The 16,812-nt window shown below is 42.0% G+C and overlaps 1 protein-coding gene across 5 annotated transcripts in view; it reads right to left on the reverse strand.

The window, feature by feature from the left end:
• Window positions 1-10,434: 10,434 nt before the first annotated feature.
• The window catches only part of FAM204A (family with sequence similarity 204 member A), a 31,477-nt gene continuing 25,099 nt past the window's right edge, over window positions 10,435-16,812 (reverse strand). For 4 of the 5 annotated variants that reach the window (XM_082407258.1, XM_082407259.1, XM_082407261.1 and 1 more), the window contains exons 7-8: window positions 10,939-11,045; window positions 10,435-10,636 (exon numbers count right to left, since the gene is read on the reverse strand). In XM_082407258.1, coding sequence (XP_082263384.1) covers window positions 10,585-10,636; window positions 10,939-11,045 — 159 coding nt within the window. In that variant the 3' untranslated portion in view covers window positions 10,435-10,584. Of the gene's footprint in view, window positions 10,637-10,938; window positions 11,046-11,086; window positions 11,449-16,812 lie in introns of those variants that run through there. The other variant, XM_082407262.1, reaches the window with a different exon arrangement.

Genomic DNA, 16,812 nt, shown 5'->3' on the forward strand with positions numbered 1-16,812 from the left:
CATGAGAGTCACCTGCAGGGTTATACCAATTTCTGACCCGGGTCTGGCCTGGAACTTGAGAACATGCATTTCTCCATCTCCCAGGTGCTGCTGGTCCAGGATCTCACCTTGGGAACCACTGTGATGTTGTTTAGTTTGTTTAGGATCTGTCTTTCCCACTAAAATATGGGCTCCATGAAGTTCAGGATTTTTCTGTTTTGCTCACTGCCGTATCCTCAGTGCTTACAATTGTACCTGGAGCATAAGAAGCCCTCAACACATATTTATTGAAAGACTCAGGAAAGAAAATGCAGGGAAGTCCATTTCTTCCGGATTCTGTCATTTGACTCTAACTGTGGAAAACACTCTAGTGCCATCCTGGAGCAGTCAGTGCTTCCCACCACGAGACTCGAGGGAAAGGAACCAGGACAGGAATCCTGAAGAGGGCGGCATGCTCCTGATGGCAGCGAGGCCATTTACAAAGCTTTTGACCTCGAGAATTGTTGGAGCCACTTCCAGTAATATGTGAATTTCATAAAAATGCCTTCCAAGCTGCAGAGAAACATCTGAGGACATTAATTAAGCCTTCCGCCATGGGGAATGGAACTTTTATGCACATGGACTTTGGATTTTCTCCTTTTCTTTTTGAGCACTGCTGGTAAGGAAGCGAGTCCCAAGTGAGGATTCCAATTGAGTTCTTTGACACGGAACTTTTCTTTTTCTGTTCCTTTTTTTTTTATTAATGAATATGGTTTATGAGTAGAGCTAGGCTTTTTGGGAATATGAGCATATATATTAATGGAATTAGACTCAGTATTTATACTGAGGTATCCCTCCCTCCCTATGGTTTGTGATAAGACGTGCAAGTTTCGCTGGTTTGTTTTTGTCTTTCCCGTCCCAGCTTACCTGTAGAGGAAGGAGGTGCTACTCCAAGACAACAATCCTTCAGAATTAATGTGCATTAATCACAGAGGAGCTTATTAAAATGCAGAATCCCAGGCCCCACCCCCAGAGAGGGACCCTGGAGTTCACATTTTTAACGAGTGATTCTTCTGCTTGCTGGAAGTGCATGGATCACACTCTAAGAATCATTGGAACAGGGATAAAGAGCCAAGGCCTGGCCTGGGCCCTAATCCCAGCTCTTGTATGCTAGAGAGGGGGACAGATTTAGAGCACTCTCTTAACCTCCCGGCATCTCAGTTTCCTCATCTATAAAAAAGTGTAACATGGGGCTTCCCTGGTGGCGCAGTGGTTGAGAATCTGCCTGCCAATGCAGGGGACACGGGTTCGAGCCCTGGTCTGGGAAGATCCCACATGCCGCGGAGCAACTGGGCCCGTGAGCCACAAATACTGAGCCTGCGCGTCTGGAGCTTGTGCTCCGCAACGGGAGAGGCCGCGACAGTGAGAGGCCCGCGCACCGCGATGAAGAGTGGCCCCCGCTCGCCGCAACTAGAGAAAGCCCTCGCACAGAAACGAAGACCCAACACAGCCATAAATACATAAATAAATAAAATTTTAAAAATAAATAAATAAATAAAGCAAATAATTTTTTTTTAAAAAAAAAGTATAATATGTATTGTCTTCCTTAGAGGGATGCTTCCAAGAGTATGGAACGTGTAATGAAAACATTCTAGCTTCTCAACCGGCAAGACTTTTATATGATGTATGTAGAATTAAGGTGTTTCTTTGAGGCAGGAGCACATACGATACTGATTCTCAGCATGTTTAAAAGTTTTTTTCGGTAGAACAATACCAATAGTTCCAAGGCTTATATTCTCAATGAGTCATGAATATTTAATACAGACATCAAGACTTCAAATGGTTCAACTGGAAGGACCAGGTATGTATATATTCACCCATCCACCCATCCATCCAACCACCATCCTTCCATTCACATAAAATGTTGGCCTGTAATCCTGTGCCAGTCTAGCTGCATTAGAATCACTGGAAACCTTGAAAATCAAACAAAACAGTTCCAAACCACATGCTCAGAGATCCAGTAGGTCTGGGTTGAACTCAGAAATCTACATAATATAAGCGTTCAGAGGATGTGATTTCCACACCCTGAGGGGAGATGCCAATGAAAGCTTGAGAGAATGAGGATATAAGATGAGCCTCAAATAAAGGATGGATTTGGCTAGACAGGGGGGAGGGGAGGGGCTCAGCACAAACACAGAGGGGGAAAGCACAGAGGCCCTTCCCAGACAGGGTTCCCGGAAGCAAAAGCAGTGTTAGATAGTCTAAAATGTTACCATTCTAGATGTTGTACAGTTACGTTTGTGTTTCCCAGAGAGTTAAATACGCGGATTTATTCACGTGGATTGTTAATAAGTGGCAGGTGAAAAAGAAAAAAGATCACATTGTTAAACAAATTTGAGAAGCATTGTGATAAACAGCAAGAGGTTACTGACTTCTCAGAGGCCTTGATGTGCTGATGATGTGCACTGTCAAGGTCACAGTGGTGTTAACATGCAGTGTTTCCCAAATGTATTTAACCACAGAAACCTGTTTTTCTTAATGGGCCAAGATTCCACGGAACTTCCTATGGGAGCTCCTCCTCTCTATATATGTACGTATCAATATATGTACATACATTTATCTACATATTGATATTTAAGCACATTTCTTATAGTAGTAGATGGTTTCAATTTTTACCGTGTACTCACGGTTGCAGGCGCTCACGAGTTTCTTAAATCTTTAAGCGGCTCAGTTTTCATACTATCTCAGGGAGGGTTATTAAGGGGTTTCACTTATTATTGGAATCAATAATCACAACACTTATGATTTCAAATCCAGCAGGCTTCTACCCAGCTCCATCAGGCATCTCTATTTCTCATGTAATCAAGACACCAGGCAAGGTGGGGATGATTTAAACCCTTCTGACCTCAAGTTTACCACCCCACACTGTTTGTCCAAACAGTCTCCCCGGATAGAGCTGGGCCCAACTGCCATGATGAGGGCTGCCTGTCCTGTCCCGCACACACATCCACACTCCCCGCATCTCCCCTTACTGGGTGGGCCTATCCATCCCCCAGCTGCCGCTTCAGCTGTTAACAGTGCCCGGCTGTCCCTCTTTGAGAGAACTGCCCTCGCCACTTTGCCCAGGGAAGTGACGCCCCAGGGAAGGCCCACAGCCACTGGCCGACTGGGATAAGGGCAGGAGAGGCTGGTTCCTTTGCCATGAGGCGCCAAGGCTTGACCAGCTCTTTCCCTTCCTCATCGGCTTCACTCTCTCCCTTACCGGTTTTTCCGGACATGTACACCTTTATACATCACTTTCAGAAGACATCTGAGATGTTGCTTCTCAGAAACCTGACCTGAGGTACCACTTATTGTGATCCAGATTTAAATCTCTGATTTGGCCAAGATGACCAGGGCCTTCTGAAGCTGCTGTCATCTTACTCGACGGGTCAGCAGTGTTTGTTGCTGTTGACACTCCACCTTTTAAATAAGCCTCTTTCCTTTTAAATAAGCCTCTTTCCTGTCTTCTGCAACAACCTTCTCTTCTGACCTTCCAGAAGGAAATTCCACATGAACCTTGCCACAGTGAGTCTAGGTATCACCAGCATTGCTAAAAATGACCTATTACTAAATGTCTGATTTCACACGACGAAATTCGACTAAATTACTAAATACGACCTACATTTCCTGCTCTCTGCTACCTGCCTCACTCATCCCACGTCACCGTCCATAGGCACCCAACCCTCCCGCACCCCTGTGCAAACAGTCAGCAAGTCTCGTCAAGTCTCCCCCCGAACACCCCCGACATTCATGCTCTCCCCTCAATTCCCACAGCCTTGGTTTAGGTTCTCATCAGTTCTTCCCTGGGCTATTGAAATACCCTAACTGCCCTACCTCCAGGTTTGCCTCCCAACCCATTTCTCATCATGCGAACATGCATTTCTTGCTTGCTTAATATGAGTTGATGTGTCCTCACTCCCTAGAGACACAAGTCCAAACTCCCCCACACGTCTCACTGTCTGTGTGCCAGGGGGCTCCAGCCACCCTCTCCAGCACCGTCGTTCTCCGGCTCGGCCTCCATCCTCCCACACTACCCCATTGCTAAACTCCTCGCTGGGCCTCCAATGTGTCATGCTGCTCCTTCCGCCTGGGATGATCTTGCTTTAGCTGGTCTCATGTATGAAGTCCCAGTTTTACCCTTTTCGACTTAAACTAAGCATCGCCTCTGCCGTGACCTTGACTGACTTTCCACGGGTGGCAACTACATTCTCATTTGAGCCTTGTTGAAATGTGATTCTACTTCAGCACTTATCATACATTGCGGGAGATGCTCGGGACCTCTGCCATGCGCATTACCTGGCAATATGAGCAGCTATTTTGATCAGCTCTGTCAACACATCCAAGTAAAATGCTTACATCAAACCACAAATAGCAGTTTGTGGTATTCAACGCCATGCCTCAGTAACACCTGGCTACTACAAGTCAAGGTCACATGTGATGGTCACATGTGGCAGACACGGCTAGCTCTTTACTAAATGTATTTCCTCCCCTTCCTGGGAAACAGGCTACATTTCCCAGCCTCCCTTGCAGTTAGGTGAAGTAATGAGGTTCTAGGTGGTACAAAGTGAGCAGAAGTAATGTATTCCCCTTCCGGGCCAGGCCCATCACCTCCCCTGAGTGCTATTCTATGGTTACTTCCCTTCCAGTTGACTGGGATGGTGACCCCACAGGGTTACTAGGAAGAGGAAGTCAGAGAGCTGCTGTCAGCCTGGATCTCTGAATGACTGCATGGAGTAGAGCCCCCTGGTGACAGGAACATCCTCCTTTGTCCCATGAGCAGGAAATAAACTTCTATTGTGTTTGAGTCATTGTAGTTTGGGGACATATTTCTTGTAGTAGTTAACATTTCCCTAACATGGGCAGGCACTGTGACACAGCCATTGTAGTACAAAGGACGTGTTCGTACAGCCTAAGAAAAACTTTAAGCTTAAAATTAGGGCGTATTATGCAAAACAGTTGCATTCACCCCCTAGTCTCACCCCATCAGTGACCCTCACCTCTGCATGAGTCTAAGAAACAAGGTGAAAGTCAGGGTGTCAATCCCACTCACTGTGAGGTGAGTGCTAAGCTAGTGAGTGACCGTAAGCAGCTGCCCAGCGAGGAGACTTTACACCCTGGAGAGAACGTATACCCACAGAACTAAAAATTTTACGTCTAAGTTATTTAATTTATTACATGTAGATTATTCCTTTGTGTTAACAGCCTACCTAAAAATCAAGTTATCCAAAACATGCTTTATATGTTTCCCATATGTTTCCCAATCACACTGTGCTTATTCATTTTTGCATCAGCACGAGTTAGTGTCTAACGCTGAGTAGGTGTTCAGTGAATGTCTCTCAGATATCAAGTAGGGAGGAATTCAAAGAAACGCAAGGCTTCATTGTTTCACTACTCCTTGTGACATTCATAATTACTTCTAGTATCACTCACATTACAAATGAAAACACTTTTTATTCTGGGCAGTCATAATTGGATACTATCCATCAAAAAATAAAACGTTTATAGCTGAGGCATATGCAGCCTGAAGATGAAGTGATATATTAACTTCTTGATCAAATGTCAGAACTTACAGATGAATATGAAACAGACATCAATAATTACAGCTTGTACCGTAGATGTTGGTTTCTAAACCTTTCAGTTCAATGAACAAGTAATAACTGGACAGACATACCTTTCAGAAATTAGAAGTGGGAAAAGATTACCTCATTCCATACCCATCACATAGCTGGCCCCCTGCAGCAATTCAGCAAGAGGCAGCTCATGGGCCCTGGAGGAGATGGGGGCTGGGCCTTCTAGAATGACACCAGTAAGGACACAGGAGGAACCCCAGGCAGAAACACCCAGGAGCCAAGGCTTCTCTTGGACACTACCCTCCGTTCCCATCTCAGTCCCTTTTATTCTGTGTTTCCTTAAGAAACCTGGTCTGGATACAAAAGGCATGTACCGAAATTCAATTTTTTTTTCTAAATTCCCTCCTACTTGGAAAATTCTTATGTTTTACTTGAATCTAAAAAGGGAGTTACTAATATTAATAAAAAGATAATTATCCCTCAGCTAATTCTTGATTTTACAAGCACATCTAAAAACCCAGCGTACTGCATGGCATTTAATAGATAGTCCCACCAAAGGCCTGTAGTTGTGTTCCAGGGATCAAGGTCACAAGAGCTAGCATGGCACCACTGCTGTATCTGAAGAAATTCTAGCAAAATGAACACATATCTCCAGAATACTCACAGGAGAGTAGGAGGAGATGCTGTTGAAGAAACTACACACGAGAGCACAACAGTTTGACTCCTTTCTAAGTTTCTTCACGGCATCTAGATCTTTTACACGCTGCCATGTTCTCGACTGGAGTTGAGAACCCCTTTCCCAGTATGTCTTCGTGCTGATTACAGCTACAACACTGAATGTGTGTGCGCGCGTGTGTGTGTCTTTTAAGGTGAGGAGAGTGGAGGAAGGATAAAATAATAAAAACTAAAGAATGCAGCTCTACTCATTTTAACAAAAGCTACAGAGCACCCCAACCTCAAAAATGGAAAAATGGATCTCATTGTCTCAGTATGCTACTAAGGTCAAGAATAAATAAATTGGGCTTCCCTGGTGGCACAGTGGTTGAGAGTCTGCCTGCCAGTGCAGGGGACACGGGTTCGAGCCCTGGTCTGGGAAGATCCCACATGCCGCGGAGCAACTAAGCCCGTGCACCACAACTACTGAGCCTGCACTCTAGAGCCCACAAGCCACAACTACTGGGCCCGTGAGCCACAGTTACTGAGCCTGCGCATCTGGAGCCTGCGCTCCGCAACAAGAGAGGCCGTGACAGTGAGAGGCCCGCGCACCGCGATGAAGAGTGGCCCCCGCTTGCCGCAGCTGGAGAAGGCCCTCGCACAGAAACGAAGACCCAACACAGCCAAAAATAAATAAATAAATAAATAAATTTTTAAAAATAAATAAATTGGTAAAAGAATCTTCTGATAGTTCATTGAAATTTACTCCATATAGATTCTACTTTCTAGCAGAAATTCTCTCACTAATTTAAATCTGAAAACCTAGAAAGATGCTCTGACTATTTCATAATAAAAATTAATTCCTTGAAATGCATGCCCTGGGTTTATAAGGACTTAGACTTTTCAAAGCATTTTCAGATCCATTACCATGTTAGAAGGCACTGATGCCACAAACACCAATCTACATTTGGTCTTGGAAAAAGATTTTCGTGTACATATTTTGTCCAAATATTACTATTTGTTTCATGAAAGTCAAGGCTAAGACTTTACTAGAGTGTAAATTTTAAGCCAATGAATAAACAGTTGGCTTCAAAAAACATTCAACTGACATGCAAAGCATTTGTTGCTCTGCCACATACTAAAAATAAAAGCGACTTCTGCCAACATGGAAAAACTTGAATTATTTCGGTTGGTTCTGAATTTGACTACTTAGGTTTCACTAAGTTAATTTTCCAAAATGGGGCCTGACGTTAATGTTATATTCTTGTTTCCTCAAACGTTACCTCTTATAACAAACTACTCACAATTGGCATCTTATTTAAATATTAACCTCATATATTTTTTATAGTTTAGCAGGACATACCTTTCTAAAAATGTGATATCTTTACCTGACAAATGAAAATCTGAACATTTGAAAATCAACCTTCATATTTTAAAAATTAAGCTCAAACCTGTCTTACCAAAGAATAAGCTAAGTTATTAAAATATTTAGATAACATTTTAGACAATAGGTATCAGGGAAATCAGTAGATTTTAAAGGTGAGGCTTTAAGCTGTTAGTCAAGTTCAGGTAACATTTTATTCCTGTCCTTGGACTGCTCCTCCCTTAGCTGTCTCTCTAAAAAAAAATAAGCATGTTTAAAATATGGAGTTTTGAGATTTATGATCAGTTGCAAAAACCTGCTTAACTACTGATTTACAGTTTTGGCCAAGGTATTTAAGTCTGTCATCAGAACTAATTATAGCAAACCTGAGATTATATATTCAAACTCTTCTTTTGGTGAAAGAATAGAATGTTCTGCTGAAAATCAGAAACATCCTGAGGGCTCCCAAAGAAGAATGCACTATCAACTTTACTTCTCAGAACCAGTGCTGCAAAGCTCAAAATTACTGTTCTTTAGTAAAGTGTTTTAGCCTGAAGTACTCAGACAGTAAACTGTAGTTACATTAATGCCATACCCATGGCCTGAAACATATTAATCTCGGTTAACAATACCTGACATTTACATTACTAATCTAATTCAGGCGTTCTGGTGGTAGTAAATGCACATGTTAAACCTTCAGGAACTGAAGTTATTACTGATCCAAAAAGAACCTTTCTTTCACTGTGACCAGACGGAGAGGACAAATGACTACACTTTGGGGGCAACCTGGGTTTTCTAAGAATAATGTCCCCATTTTAATGCTTTAATGAGTAAAATGTCTAATTCAAATTAAAACAGATTAAAAGTAAAGTGTTCCCAAATGACATGCCAGCAGGGTTAACCCAAGAAAACCAGTCCCTTCCTCTCCCTCAAATCCTCTTCCCCTCCCACCCCCTCTTCGGCTGCACTGTTTCAGAGCCTTTCACAACCCAGGCCCCGAAGAGTGGGGCCTTAGGCGTCATGGCTCCTCTTATCAAAAGAATCCCCTGCTACCTGATTCCCCCATAATGCCATCTACTCAGGGAAAAAGCTCCCATCCACGTGGGACCTCTGAGTCGGGGAAGTAGGCAACCGCTGGCCCCGGAGCAGGCGGAAGAAGGGTCAGGGGAACTTTGGGTTCAGGGGCTCCCAAATCAGACCCTAAGGGAGGCCACTCTGGCAAGGCCTCAGCACGAGCAGAGTGGGGATGTGCCTGCAGGGGTCACTCACTGCTCTAAGGAAGTGGATCCAGGGGGAAAGGGGGGCAGAGACTGCAGGGAGATGCCTGTGCTGGGGTCCTCTGCGTGAGAATACTCATACTACCTGCCTGCTCAAGGCCAACATCTTTCATGTTTCAGGCAAAACCACTGGATTGTGTAGTGGCTATTTCCCCCATGAAGGATTTTTTTTTAGAGGAAAATTTCCTATACTCTAAGTCTGTATTCACCTATAAGGAGTTTGAAATAAGATGCTGTAGCTAAGCAGTGTACGATTATATCCACAGAACCCAACAGGGAATATGAAATCATAAAATGTTAGATTTTCCAATATTTAGTCTGACTATCTTTCCATTATGAATTCTATAAGAAGGTACACAATCTCCTAAAATCTTGCTTTCTCTATTATACTGGCTTTTGTCACCTAAGTGGAAGCAAGATATTATTTTTGTTCTCGTAAATAGCTATTAGTTGCTCACTTATTCCAGAACACAGAAAAAAAAATATGCCACCATAAATAAGTAAAATTTGATTACTGTTTGTAAGTCTAAAAATAACAAAATAATACTACTAATAATATCATCATGACTCATTTTCTATGTTCCTGAATTTATATTACCAACCTAGAGAAAGTTTGTATCGGACAGCTAGAAACCTCTGATGAAGGCTGAAGAAGGGAAGAGACCTGATGAAAGCCACAATAAGCAGTTCTTCACCCCCACTGAGCACCAAGAAGAGGTGCCAAAATACCTAGGCCTACCCAAAAAATCACAACATCCAGCTGTGGTCTTGTCCATCAGCTTGTGACAATTTCTCAAAGCCCCTTCCAGTTAGGACTACGAAACACACTTTCAGTGAAAACCACCTCCCAGGGCACCAATTCCCTTTATCCTTATTCATTCACTCAATCTCTCCAGGAGTAATGAGGAAGAGGAGTAAAAATAATCAAACCATGTTTGTTCTTAGAAGGTTCAGAGTTACACTGTCTTGAGTTATAACTGTCTAATACTATTATACCAATTTCTCTTCTAAGAACTAACTCATAATTTAAAGAATGACATGGCTGAGAGAGAGATTTAGGAAGACACTTCCAGGCAGAGAACTTGAATTTAAATCATCCTCTAAATACTACATTCTGTCCTTTTTAAAAACTGTGATATTTAATCTGAAGGTACATAAAAATTAATCAATTGCTTTTATTATGTGACTGTGAAATATCAACTCTACTGCCTCCAATAAAGAACCAATAATTACTTTTATAACATTAAGATAAAGTCATTTGTAAAGACAGTATCTTTCTTGCACTTATGACTAATCCATTATAAACAAATGCCAGTCTTAAAAACACAGCTCCAGAATAAGTGCAGTTACACTGAGCACAGATAAGAAAGTACAAGGAGCTCACTGGCTATGCTACACCAAGTGGATGAAAAGTAAAATTGATTTTATACTGGAGGTCTATATAAATAAATAAATTAAATCCTATCTTTTTTTTCCTGTACGTATGCTTAGATTTCCGATACAAATAACAGAATGCTCCACATCATTCACTTCAGCAGGACGAGCTCTTTAGAAAAAGACTGAAAAAAGATTTGATAATCAACTTCCAAATTTTATGCTTATTTTTTTCTATTTCCATCAATTTCCCGACATAGTCAACACGAACAGGAAAATCTTTTCAGTAAATTAAGCAACTGAAGACTCAAGTGAAGTCTCAAAGGTCTTGAAGAACTCTGGCAAGTCACATATATCCCATGTTGCTTTTGGTTTCCCACCTCTTCTTTGCTTCAAACCTAAAATGAAGAATATGAAAATCCCAATTTATTTCTAAATACTTTCCTGAAGTAACATGTTTACTAAGCGCCAAAGTAAAATAAACTTAAAAACTTTTCACATGCTCCATCAATTACAAAATAAACGTCAAACAGGAGGAAGAAATGCCTCCATATTTATAAACTGATAAACATTCAGCAAAGATACAAAGAATAAAATGAATAACAATTACACACAAACTGGATTCACCAAATGTATCACAGGATGTCTGTAATTTCTATGAATTTAGTAGAATTACTAATTTAAAAAATCTTGAACTCACCCCCAGGCAAGTTTCTTCTTTTTTCGAGCAACCTGTGAATTTTCAGCATCCTTTTTTGCTTTTACAAAGTTGTGGCAGGCAATCGCTTTGGCAATTTTTACACCAAGCTAAGAATTACAAAGGAGGAAAAGTGAAAATAAATATTCCAGCTGATACAAGAATTACAGTGATACAAATACTCAAGAATTTGTGGGTACGAAAGCCATGTCAGCGTTGCTTTAGACATGCTAAGAATAGAAATTCTTATGCTCGGCCCCCGAAACCACCGAATTACAACAAGTGCGAAGATGTAGCCCCTATTCTCCTAACCTCCCACAGACCTTTATCCCGGCTGTACCAGCTGCCCAGTCTCTCAGATGGAGCTCCTTCCCACACTAAGGCCCCTCGAGGGTCCATGAGGGCCGTGGATGAAGATCTTGAAGCGCTTTCAGCATTTCAGTAGGCCAGACAGGAATTTACCCCGATAAGCCTGCACAGGCTGACAGAGACATCCAGTTTCTTTGCTCTGGGCTAGAATTACAGAAACTCAGTATGGGTGTACCCGTTATCTCACGCTGATCAGAAGCTCAGATTGGCAGTCATAGATGTGATTAATAAAACACAGGAAAGCTAATTACTACTTCATAAACACAGTTTGTGTGATGGGCAATCGCTTGTCACTCACTGATAGAAAAAGGAATACAAGGGGAGCCAAGAGGCAAAAAGGTGGGGCACCAGGACCACAGTACCGAAGCGTTCCCCTGCCAGCCGCCCGTGCGTGCTCCTCCTTACACCCATCTGCCCCAGTGCTAGAAGGCTGAAGCAGAACAAAGCCTCCTCTCGGCCCCACCCCCAGAAGACTTCTCTAACTCAACCCAACAAAGTCTTTGTTTCTGTATTTCTCTAGCCCTTCAGCTTCTATGCCATAACCTATGGTACAGCTCTCTGGCCACAGAGCTGTTCCTCGGCGAGTGTCTCCAGGACAGGCATGGTAATCCCCTAGTTTTGGTGGGCTCTGATTTTAAAAACGCCCACCTATGCGGATGGCTCAAAAGTATCTGTTAAGAACCCAGGTTAAACAACAAAGGCTAAAAATCTCTTCCTGGTATTTCTTTCCTTTTCTCTCTCTGTACACAGCCTACTGCATTTCAGTAGCCAGCAGACTTGTGGACGAGAGGCAAGGACCCAGAAGCTACTCTCAAGTCAAAGTATTACAGCCCAAGGTTTAGGGACCTGCTGGCCAACAGTGAGGCACGGCAGGCGGTCAGGGGCTCGTGTGTAAGGAGAGAAGCCGACTTAGGAAAGTGAGGTTTGACATGCCCGACACTCCTTTCAGCTCATCTTGGAGAACAGTTTCCTTTAGAATGAAACAAACAAGCAGTCATCAAGCACTGACTGGGGTTTATAAATGAGAATAAAAATAGATCTGATTTTTCAGTCTAGGAAAGAATACACATACAGAAGGTAAGTAAATGGAAGCAATATGACAATCAAGCCAGCGTGCTGAGGTAGGCGACACCAAAAGGAAAGCCACTGAAGGAAGGAGGGGCGATTGTGGCTGTGAGCCCACCTGGGAAAGCAGACCAACTCGGAGCCTTCCTGACACTCAAGCCGACACTCGCAGCAGCATATTTTTTCGCAAGGACGACATTCATTCAACCAATATCACGAGGGCACAAATGCATTATTTTGCCAGGCACTGTTGCAGGCGCTGCAGATACAGCTGTTAAAAAGAGGGCTTCCGGGCTTCCCTGGTGGCGCAGTGGTTAAGAATCTGCCTGCCAATGCAGGGGACACGGGTTCGAGCCCTGGTCTGGGAAGATCCCACATGCCACGGAGCAACTAGGCCCGTGAGCCACAATTACTGAGCCTGCGCGTCTGGAGCCTGTGCTCCGCAACGGAGAGGCCGCGACAGTAAGAGGCCCGCGCACCGCGATGAAGAGTGGCTTCCGCTTGCCGCAACTGGAGAAAGCCCTCGCACAGAAACGTAGACCCAACACAGCCAAAAATAAATTAAAAAAAAAAAAAAAAAAAAAAGAGGGCTTCGGGGGCAGGCGGGGGGGTGGGGTGGTGGGCAGCTGGGGAGAAGGGGTTGCCAGTTACATCCGACCGCTTCAAACCCGGACCTGTACTTTTGGCTCTCTTTCAAAGAATTTCCAGTTCTTTATTATAGAAAAGTTCATATAAGTCAACTAAAAAGAAGGTTAAGAATCAAAGGGCTGTAGCATCATCATCTAAGGAGAAAACGAAGCTCTGGAAGAATGCTTTGGAATCATTAATCACGAAGATGGATTTCCTATCGACTGAAAACACCATCCACTTGTCATAAGTGTAAAAACATCAAGTTACGCCTGTCTGGTTAGGCTAGTCAAAACTGCAGTAACAAACCAACGCCCGAATCTCAGCGGCTGAGCTTTTATTTCTTGTTTCACTTAATGTCAGCTGTGGACTGGCAGGTCTCTCCACCTTGTGGTGCCAGCATCTCAACACGAGGCTTTCAAGGCACCGTAGCAGAGGAAGAGACGGCCGGAGGGTCTCACACTGGCTCTTTAATGCTTTAGTCCAGAAGCGACACACAGCGTTTCTGCTCAAAGCCGTCTGGTCAGAACTACTCACAATTCCACCTGGCTGCGAGGCGGCTGGCCACAGGGGTGCTGGGGGACATCAGGGGAACACTAAATGCACCTAATGAACTGTCTACTGTCATAACATGCAGCTTGCCGCCTGGGTTTAAGATGTACGCTGGGTCTCTCCACAGTCGTGTAGGCTACTTAGTCTCTTCTCTGTCCCCCACCTCCAAAAGCTAAAACACAGAACTCAGTATTTGTCTGTCTAATTATATTCCTATGTTTTAGATAGCATATGCAAATTTGAAATATGATATAGTTTTGCCAGGATCACCCCCTAACAAAAGTTCCGCTCAGCTAGTTTATCTTAGATTTAAATTGAGCCTATACTTTTGAGCATGAAACAAAAATGACCTGAACTATATTTGCCATGTACCATCAACCCCGTGACAAAATTATTCCCTAAAACTGTTGTAAATTAAGATGCAGCTTACATTTTTAGCTTATTGAAATGTCCCAGTATGGATTTTCTGGTTTGGGGATAGACAAACCAAAGAGCGTCTCAGTGTGTCTGGACACTGACCGCGGTCATGTGATTTAAATGGGGCCTCTTCAACATGGTCATATACTCTTACAATGTAAAAGATTTTAGTTTTCTAGCAACACGAAGGACAAACCCAGCACAATCAGCATCACAGTAAAGACTGAGAGCACATATGCCACATAAGACATAGTATAAACTTGTTAAAAAGAATTCATTACAATGTAAGAAACATGTATTTACATGCGAGGGCTCCATCGTTTTGTAGACTAATTAAGTATAGTAAACGATTAGGTACGTAGGCAATACGTTCAAGCAGACCTGTTTGTAGGAAAGGTATATTTTCTAACTGTATTTTGCCTGGGGTTAGGTTCAGTGAAATGTTCTTTAACTGATAAACATTAAACAAGCCTGGTCTATGCATTTTACAGAAAGGATCTTTTAGCTTGTAATGATGATGAAAAGTCTTATCAATGTTGTGCCCTTCCCATGCTTAAAGTGAATGTTTCACTTATTCCTGTGGAGAAAGTAAAAAGAATGGAAATATTCGGAAATATGAAAGGATCATGAGATCTTCTATAGAAGAGACAGTTGAGAAGAAACATGTTTTCTCAGGCAAGATGACCAGCCCAAGTTCCAGAAGATAAAAGAATACCGTGCTATGTTTCCATATTACAAACAAACAATATAGGCCCACAAGAATCCCCCTTTCGCGTCTCTAAAAAGAAAAATGCATCTTCGTGCCCAATGTAAACATCACAAAAGCTTGGTCAATGGTTTTTATATTAAAAAACTGTTTCAGGTCATCAGATAACTATAGCAACACAATGTGGGAAGAAATTTTTTTAACCGAACAAAAATATATACAGAATTTCTTGTATGTGTAGCCAAAGTATCAGCATTTTCCATACAGAACATCCAATATTTTGCTGCATTTTAATTAAGGTGTCTAAACATTATCACAAAGAACTGCAAATTGGTCAGAGCAAACGGTAAGGAAAATTAAGCTCTAAAGGCTTTTTATCACCATATTTCAGGAACCAAGGGTGTAAAATGTTCTAATTTGGGATATATTAAAAGCCATAAAAGGTCTTTCAAAAAGATTAATGGTACTTTGCTTGGATTTAAGATAAGGGCTTTAGCTGGTTGGAAAAGCAGGGCCCTGGCTGGACCCTTGAGGCATTCATCTTTACAGCCACTTGGAAGATTTGTAAAAGCGTCTGCATAACCTCAAGCAAATGCACGGGCGACATTTTTTTAATTCCTTTCAATTTTACAGGTTTAGCATGCGTAAATCATATTGGGTTGTAAAATAGATATAATGGCACATCTTGTAACACAGTAGAGGTTTTTAAAAGACAAACTTGCAGAATAAAGTTCATTTTTCTCACTAAACCTTGCCCTACTAAAGTTCGCCGATAATCATTTGAAGCATCTGATTCAAACAGCTTAATCTAGCATCACTGTAAACTTCTTATCCATTTCATAAAATACTTTACTCATCTTCGAATTACTAGCTTGTAACAGATTTATGAAGTTTTCCTCCCTTCTGAACACTTTCAAGGCACTTATTTAAAAATACCAATTATCATACTTTAACTTTTGATGGAATAATGGGTCTCTATGAAAAATATTTATGCCATTCTCTTTTGTTCTTTAATTAAATGAAAACAGATGTTTTCTGAAGTAAAGCGGAACCATTACTGGAGCACTTAAAGTGTTAAGGTCTTTAATTTCTATATCAGTTTGGTCGACAATTCCTGATTGTCTTTACTCGAGCTCAACATTAATGTCAAGCAAGTTACCTAGGAGACGAAAGAGATCAAAGAGACAAAAACCCCTCCAATGTCTGATTAATCAAGCCTGCAAACAGCTTATTTCTTTTCGCCTGCATGCAAGTATGAAAATGAGATTCTGGGAGCCGCACACTGTGCAGATTTGTTCATTCTTATCAGAACAAAGCCAGCGGCAGCTTATTTCATGGATCGTTGGCACCGTCATCAGCGCCACACGGAACGGGCGACAGCTCCTCATTCTGAGGCTTGAGCAAAATTAGCAAAAAGTCGGCGCAAATTAGCCTCTCATCTTTCTGGTAATATGACATTATTCATTTACTTTTTATCCAATTTTTAATTTTTTCCTTGTCAGCTATCCCTTTCTAGTGTCTCCTGCATGGCATCATAAAATGCCTTCTTAAAAACAAGCAGGGAAATAGCCAAAGTTGAAATAACACGCAAAGTTCAAAAAGCAAAGAAGAAAAAGCGCTTCCAAGGGCTGATGATGCTTTATTTTTTTTTTTTAGTAACTTTCAAAACTTTGCAAAAATATTAACAGCTCAGAACACCATGCAGTTAAGGAGTTTTATGAAATCGCTAGTATATTTCAATAAAAAAGATGATGTGGCTAATGTATTTCACTCAAACCACAATTTAACATGGCAGGTGCTAGAGTAAATTCAGGATGTCTCCACTGGGATTGGTACCTTTCTCTCCACGGTCATACCTGAGATGCCAAAGCTCTGAGGACAGCAAATAAGCTCTGCCATATCCAGTCATTTAAACACTGACTGTAAATCAAGTCTTTTTCTCTCTGTTAGAGGAAACAGCCCAATTTCACTGTCATCTTAAAATGTGCACACACAGGTTTGCATGTTTGTGTACCACTTACATCTATGTTGTGTGCACAACTGTACAAACACCTGTTATTTATTTTTATACCTACAACTTCATTATCAGTTAAATCCAAATGGTTTTTATTTCAAAGCATAACCCAACAAACCCTGTTTTT

Source organism: Balaenoptera borealis (assembly GCF_965194805.1).
Source record: "Balaenoptera borealis genome assembly, chromosome: 10".
NCBI classification, from domain to species: Eukaryota; Metazoa; Chordata; class Mammalia; order Artiodactyla; family Balaenopteridae; genus Balaenoptera; species Balaenoptera borealis.